The 8,130-nt window shown below is 45.5% G+C and overlaps 1 protein-coding gene across 4 annotated transcripts; it reads left to right on the plus strand.

Annotated features, from left to right (window-relative positions):
• Window positions 1-1,937: 1,937 nt before the first annotated feature.
• LOC123135596 (zinc finger MYM-type protein 1) lies at window positions 1,938-5,451 on the plus strand. 4 transcript variants are annotated; one of them, XM_044554734.1, is made up of 3 exons: window positions 1,943-2,435; window positions 2,757-4,798; window positions 5,103-5,451. In XM_044554734.1, exons 2-3 carry the CDS (start codon window positions 3,803-3,805, stop codon window positions 5,130-5,132), a joined length of 1,026 nt encoding a protein of 341 aa, XP_044410669.1. In that variant the 5' UTR covers window positions 1,943-2,435; window positions 2,757-3,802; the 3' UTR covers window positions 5,133-5,451. The 4 variants fall into 4 exon arrangements, 3 of the variants coding, with proteins under 3 accessions (XP_044410667.1, XP_044410669.1, XP_044410666.1); XR_006466088.1 differs by having other exon boundaries at window positions 1,974-2,435; window positions 2,757-3,904; window positions 4,401-5,451; XM_044554732.1 differs by having other exon boundaries at window positions 1,938-2,443; window positions 2,757-5,451.
• The last annotated feature ends 2,679 nt before the right edge of the window (window positions 5,452-8,130 follow it).

The raw sequence follows: 8,130 nt of genomic DNA on the forward strand, positions 1-8,130 counted from the left end.
CTGGAGTAGTGAGAGGGATGGGTGACCGGTTGGGAAGTTAGATGATTTGGAATGATGAGGGGTGATAAAAGAATAAATTGAGAAGTGATGAGGGGTGGTGATTAGAGACTAGAGGTTAAAATAATTCAGAAATTTGAAAAAAAAAATTCAATTTTTTTTTCAAAAACCTGTGGCGGCCTTTAGTCGCGGTTAGCCACAAGAACCGCAACTAAAGGTCCTCCGCCCACGTGGACGGGCCTTTAGTCGCGGTTCTTAAGCAACCGCGACTAAAGGGGGGGGGCCTTTAGTCGCGCCCGTCTAGTCGCGGTTGCGCAACCGCGACTAATGGCAGTTGCGAACCGCGACCAAAGGCCCTTTTTCCACCAGTGACAGTCGTACAAACTTGACTCTGAATTTCTGAAATTGGGCAACTTTGATCACTTGTGCAGCCAAAATGTGCTAGTGGTTTTCTTAATATCACATCTCAACAGAGATGTTCCATTAGAAAAAAACCAGGAAGTTTAAAATATAATTTGATGATATATTCAATAATAGAATATTTGAAAAGAAACGAAGATAAATGATTCGAAAACCCTAGAACTGCAGAAATTAGTGAACTCTCAACAAAATAAAAAATTGTTAGCTTTACTGGTCTGTTGATGGTAATGCAGCCTAAATGTTTAATTAGCAATTTCACTTCAAAGATATTGCTTTGTTTCACTGGTTCTTTTCTCATTATAGGGGTATAGTCAAATTGGTGTTTTGTCTCTAGGAGACCTTTAGGCCCCTCTTTGAGTAGTTATTCTTAAGGTGCACGCCATTTTGTTCTCCTGGAAAGGATGTACTGAAACTGAGAAGTTTGATTTGCAGTGCCAAAAGTGAACGTTACTCCGTTTGGTATGTTTTGCAGAAGTTAATTTGAGATGTACTCTATTAGGTGCTGCCTCCTTAATTTGGTTCCCAGGATTCAGGATGATGACGAGGAGATGCTGCAAGCTGAAGAGCTCGTAGGTAGGCATCAGGATGAGAGTACCGCTGATGAAACAGATGCTAGAGTGCTGCAAATGGACAGTAGGCCACAGGTTGGTCAGCAATAGGTTAGTTGTAACTTGTGACTCTGTTTGTTTGTAATATGGTGATCTAACATTAGCATGGAGTTCATCTTGCTTCGCTTGATCTGACAATGTCGGTGCGTCTGTCAGATATGGTAGCCAGAGCCATGACGAACATTTAGTTTTTGTACAGTTAGTAGATTAATTTTGACTGCCATTGGATTGTGATGTTGTTGAGTGGAACTAGTCTGGTACAACAAGATAATGGAGTGGTACTGATATACTGCATGAGCGGTGTCAAAGGGAAATTAATTTGTTTGTGCTACTTCTTTGCGTTCTTGCTTCCTTTGTAAATGAATCTTGCGTCTTGCTGCCAGTAAACATGGGTTAATCAAGCCCACAGAAAAAAAACATGGGCTTAATCGACGTGTACTATGCAAGTGTTAAATTAAGCATGGGGACCACAGTGGCAAGGCTTGGGATCTATTGGTGACAGTATGATGTAGAGTATAGACAAATGGTTCCCTGGTTAGATAATTGAGCTACTGCTTATGAAATCGTGTGGTATTTATGCTCTGTTTCTGAAAGAGTACAGAAATCCAAACCCAATAAATGGAATTATTCTTTGGTATTTACAGTTAGGAGATTTGTTTTCCATTAAGACATAAAACATGCAAGATGATTGGTAATGCATTCAAGTTTTAGACCATCGGGTGGTTGGACCGTGTGCCTTTATATGTCAATAGCTATCGAGGTGTGGTTCACCAAAATACTAGTCCCTTTCTCAGTGTAAATAAAGGCACAACAAAACCGTTGAATGTCACTGAAGATATGGAGGACTGGAGCCTTGTGGGATTGTATGTTATATGCTGATCCATGGGTATATGATGCACCGGGAATTGAAGCAAAGGAAGTTTATGCAGTGACAGAACTAGCAGTGGGATATGCCTGGAGCTGATCTAGCTTGAGCCATGGAATCTCCTGATTTACTGTACTTTGAAGAAGGGAATTCCAAGGGAGGCTGTCAACGGCGGAGCTACGTGGGGGCGAACCTGGGCCATCGCCCCCCAGCAAAAATGAATTTTTTTTACTACCCCTATATGTATTACACACAGCCCACGACCAGAAGGCCCATTTATCAACTGTTGTCTTCATTGCGTGGAGACAAACGAATCCAGCCAGCCACCAAATCGATTTCCCCTTTGACCTACAGCCTGCGACCGCGGACGCATGACGACCTGAGCGTGCGGGTGGGGCACCCGCGTCCGGCAGGCGGCCGCTGTGGCTTGCCGGCGTGGCCGCGTGGGGGTGACCGCTGGCCGCTGGCGGGTGGCCGGCTAGACGCTCCAATCCGGCCTCTGCTGTGGAGAACATCAGGCAACATCGGCGCCATGTAGTGCCTCGGTGAGCCGGTGAGCATCCGCCCTTGCTAGATCTTACTTTTTATCCTTTACGTTGCCTAGTCTTCTAGTCAATTTCTCCAATCTGGGCGTCCTAGCAAGCTAGCTAGCTACTTTGTCAACACTACTCTGTACTGGTTATTTGGACCCTGTCAACACTGCTTGCTGGATCTCTGTCTATCTTTCCCCTCTGGAAATTATAGGAAGTTCAATTATTTTGATTCTGAAGTTTATTTCACCTTAGTTGAGGAAAATTCTAATTAGGTCATCTGGTCATGGATTTATTCAATTGCATTTTGTACTGAATAGAAAATGTCCTTTACAGTGAGATTGTGAGAGGGAGGCGTGATGCTTAAGGGGAAAAAGATTGATGCATTTTTCAAAAGAAAGAGAGGTGATTCAGTTGATGAACCAACAGCAACCGAAGCAATGCCTATTCAGCCAACGGACTGTGTTCAACCTCCTCTGTTGTTGCTCGAATTTGAGCAACACGGACCACATCCTTCAATGCCTCAACACCAAGGACAAAGCCATCAAACTCAAACAAATGAAGTACTATTTCAAGGGATTGAATTCTTGCAGCGAGATCCAGCACTACGTCCACAGATTTGGCAATATCCACCTAATCAAAGAGATGATGTGCGGCGAGCATATTTGAAGCTTGGTATTATGCAGCCCCGTTTGCAGAATTACAAAGCCTATGGTCCAGAAGGTCGCAAACGATGCTTTAAGTATGACTGGTTCAAGGATTTCCCATCATGGTTGGAGTACTCGGAGGACAGTCATCGTGCATATTGCTTCTATTGTTTCTTGTTCGGCAAAAACAAAAACAAGAGAGATGGTTCAGATGTCTTTACAGTGCGAGGATTTGTAAACTGGAAGAAGGTCCATGATGGAAAGAAATGTGCTTTCTTAAACCACATAGGTTCTGAACCTTGCTCTGAACATAATAATGCAACCAAAGCATGCCATGACTTCTTGAATCAGCAAGGCCATTTAGAAAATGTTGTAGCAGTGGGCAACTAGTGGGATATAGAAAGAAACCAACTGAGGGTGAAAGTATCAATTGCAGCAGTTAAGTGGCTTACAACACAATCGTGTGCATTTAGAGGCCATGATGAAACTCCAGACTCAAAGAACAGAGGGAACTTTATTGAATTGTTAAAGCTCCTTGCAGAATTCAATCCAGAGATTGCCGAAGTTATTTTGGAGAATGCTCCATACAGTTCAAAGTACACATCACATGAAATCCAACAGGAGATTTTGGGTATTTATGCATTGAAAGTTAGGAAACATATCCGTGAAGAGATTGGGGATTCTAAGTTTTCTATTCTAGTGGACGAGACATGTGATGTAGCAAAAAGAGAGCAGATGGCATTGGTCCTCAGATTTGTTGATGAAGATCGTATATTGCAAGAGCGGTTCTTTGCCTTGATACATGTGACGAACACCAAAGCCGCAACACTTAAAGAGGTATTGAGTTCTGTGGTATCCAAACATGCTTTTGATGTTCAGAACCTTCGTGGGCAGGGATACGATGGGGCTAGTAATATGAGGGGGGAGCTCAATGGCTTGCAAGCTCTTTTTCTTAGAGAATGCCCGTATGCATATTATGTCCACTGCTATGCTCATCGCTTGCAACTTGCGCTAGTGTCTGCTTCGAAGGAAGTGGTCACTGGTGCTCAATTCTTTCAGAAACTTCTTTTTATTGTAAACACCGTTGACTCCTCTGCAAAGCGCCATGATGAGCTTCGTGATGCCCAGTTGGAGGAACTAGCTCGGTTACTAGCTATTGATGACATTGAAACTGGTAAAGGGGCAAACCAGATCTGCACACTAAAACGACTTGGAGACACTAGATGGGGGTCTCACTTAGGTTCTATATCCAGCCTAAAGAATATGTTTAATGCAGTACATTCAGTACTTCAAAATATAGCATCTGATGGGTCAGCTGGCTCAATTCGTGCAGATGGAGACACTGCTTTCAACTACTTATCTTCTTTTGAGTTCATATTTGTCTTATGTCTGATGGAAGAAGCATTGGAGATAACTGAAGATCTTGGTCAAGCTTTGCAAAATAAATCACAGGACATAGTAAATGCCATGCGTCTAGTGTTCACAACAAAGGTTCGTCTTGATGAAATGAGATCAGATGATGGTTGGGAGGCCTTCTTTGATAGGGTTGTCGAGTTCTGTGTAAATCATTCCATTGATATTCCAGATTTGGGAGAAACTTACATTCTGCGTGGTGGTCGAGCTCGTCGCCAACCAGATCATTTTACTAAGGAGCACTATTTCCGGGTGGAAGTATTTCGTGCAACACTTGATACTCAACTACATGAATTAGAATTCAGGTTCAATGACAAGGTACTGGATCTATTGACCACTAGTGCTACCCTGATCCCTAAAAATAAATTCAGATCTTTCAAAGCTGATGATATTTGTGAGTTAGTCAAGAAATATTATCCAGCAGATTTCACCCAACAAGAAATCTATGGATTGGAGCAGCAACTAAAACACTTTGTTGTGGATGCCTCCAATGATAAAGATTTGAAAAATGTGTCAACCTTAACAAATCTTTGTCGATATCTCTTTGAGACGGGAAGACATTCTATCTACAATTTGGTTGATCGATTGTTGCGATTGCTTCTAACTCTTCCAGTTTCTACAGCAAGTGCCGAGCGAGCATTCTCAACTTTGAAGATCATTAAGACAAGGCTACGTAATACCATGGAAGATGATTATCTAGCCAATAGCTTGCTAGTAAAAATAGAGAGTGAAATCACGAAGAAGTACAGTTATGAAGATGTTCTTGTGCACTTTAAGGGTGCAAAGAAACGGAAAGCTAATCTGTAGTGCAGTGTTGCTGTAGTGAACCGAATGCTCCATGGTTAAATGGTATTTTGGTATAGTTCCTTTTGTTATGGAGTAGGTTATATATATATATTTGTAAGCTACTATGGAGAAGATCAATATAATTGTATAAGTTTCTAGATATTTGCAATATCTAACTTATTATATTCGTATGCTTTTGTATTTGAGTTTTTTTAACAGCTTCGCCCCTCTAGAGATTTCTTTCAAGCTCCGCCACTGGAGGCTGTAGTACTTGGAATAGGGCTATAGCCATTTGCACAGCTGGTCACCTACGGCACGGACCTTGAGCACGTCATGGTAGCTACGTTGGCTATGAACCTAGTTATGTTTTTTAAATGCAAAAAATATTAATTTGTGAAGTCTCATCAAAAAGATTTTTCTTTTTAAGGAAAGATGTAGGCCCGACTTCATAAATCAAGCCAACCGACAAAAGATGCAAGTACAGCCAACCAGGCAACCAAATACAGGAAATCGCTCCTTCGCACACGCGCGTTGGGACGCTCGATCGGACAGTGCCCGAAGCGCCATGTTCCTTCCTGTTTCCTTTTGTGTACGGGCCCACCACGTGATCAACAAATCAATACCAAAATCCACTACCTTTAGCATGCACGGGAGGTTACTCTCATGTAGCAGCTGGACCCACTATAGTTGCATGCACATGGGCCCACCACCTCCACTATTATCTCTCCCTCCTCGTGGATTCACCGCATGCAAGGACACATGGGCCCACCATCTCCCCCTAATCTCTCTGCCCCCCTAACTGGGAAAAAAATTATATGAGACCATGTCTCATATAAAACAGGTGAGACCCGTCCTGATGGATGACACGTGACATTCACAAATCACAAAGCATCTAATCCATCCCCACCTAAATCAGGTGGGGATGGATTAGATGCTTTGTGATTTGTGAATGTCACGTGTCATCCATTAGGATGGGTCTCATCTGCTAACCTGTGAGACCTGGTCTCATAGAATCCACCTGAAATCAGGGGGGAGGTTAGATGCTTTGTGATTTGTGAATGTCACGTGTCATCCATCAAGACGGGTCTCACCTGCTTTATATGAGACCTGGTCTCATATAATTTTTTTTCCTATTCAACGGGGTGGGGGCCGGCGTGTATCCCATTCTCTCGCCTGTTTATACTAGTTAAAATGGAAACACGGCTGATTAGCATTTAATTAATCAGGAAATCACAGCTGGTATGAAACCGATCACTGCGACGCGCGCGTGCGAGTTAGTCATCCCCCCAAATACATGGGGGTCCGGAAAAGAGTTTACGGGTTGCACAACATCAATTACAAAAAACCAACGGCACGCAGGCCATCTACGTACGCACACCACAACAGCAGACTAGGATAGCACAAACAAAATCCTAAGGCATAGGTCTTGAACTCTTGATCCCGTTGGGAGATAGATATTGCCATAGCTCAAACACATGAGATCAGCAACTCGGCTTGTCACACTCCTTAATCAATGATTTTCATTGACATAAAAAAGATGAGAAGTTTTTTTGAAATGAACGCATGAGAGCTGCGTATTACATTGATTAGAAGGGGAGGCGAAAGAGCGCCAAGTACAGGGTGCAGGTTAACGCATTAGCTTGCGGAACAGGAAACTGAAATGAAAAGAGAAGAAAAGGAAAAAAGGTGATCGGCCTGGGCTACTCTCGCAGAGCTAGATGCCGGCCGCCTGCCAGCGCCCAGTCGCTTGCCTCCGATAGCAGGAGGTGCAAGACTTGCTGTGGCGAGCGCTCCGTGCCGCCGTCGAAGATGCGTGCGTTACGTTCCTTCCAGATCCACCAAAAAACGAGGAGAGCAACCGATTTCGCCAGTTTCCGGGTGGAAACCACGCGGCTCATGTCGCTGATCCACTCGACCCAGGGTGTACCCAGCGCCCATGCGTCAGGGTTTAGCTCCGGGATTGTGAAACGGTGCGCCACCAGTGCCCATAACCGCCGCGCCCATGGGCATTCCCTCATGAGGTTAGTCGTCGTCTCCAGGTTCCGCATGCATAACGGGCAGAAGTAGGAGTTGGGCCATTGCCGGGCAAGCAGGCGGTCGACCGCGAGGATCCTCCGCTGGGCGAGCAACCAGGCAAATATGCGGCATTTGGCCGGAGCCCAGGCTTTCCAGATCCCGTGACGCAGTGGGAAGACAGCGGATCCGATGAAGAAGAGCTTGTACGCCGAAGCCATCTTGTAAACACCATTGTCCGATAATCTCCCGCAGAAGGAGTCCACGCTGTTGGGGGTGAGCGGCTGCATGGAGTTGACACACACCCATAGCCTGGCGAAGGAAGGCAGCAGGTCGGTGGTCACCTGGCCGCGGAGGTCTTGGATCCATCTGTCGCCTGACAACGCTTGACACACGGAGCGCGCCTTGCACCTGGAAACCGGGAAGAGGTCGGGGGCGATCACGAGCGGCGCCCCCTCATGCAGCCAACTATCATACCAGAAGCTGGCTCGGTTGCCATCCCTGATGGTGACCGCGCAGGCTGCCGCGAACATGTGCCGAGGCGAGTGTCACCGGGACCGGGAGCCCGTGCCAGGGAACAACTGAGGTCCTTTCCACCCAAAGCCAGCGCAGGCGAAGCGCCACACCGAATCACCCCAGGTCGATGACACCGAGCCCGCCGAGGTCACGCAGGAGGCATACGCGGCCCCACGCGACCTTGCAGTGCCCGCGATGACACATATCCTCCCCACGCCATAGCCAGGCACGTCGCAGCCGCTCTAGCTCCTTACGAAACCAAGACAAAAGTGCGTAGATAGCCTACCAGTAGACGGTAAATGTTGAAAGGACAGAGTTGAGGAGAACGAGCATGC

This window comes from Triticum aestivum, chromosome 6B (genome assembly GCF_018294505.1).
Source record: "Triticum aestivum cultivar Chinese Spring chromosome 6B, IWGSC CS RefSeq v2.1, whole genome shotgun sequence".
Classification (NCBI taxonomy): Eukaryota; Viridiplantae; Streptophyta; class Magnoliopsida; order Poales; family Poaceae; genus Triticum; species Triticum aestivum.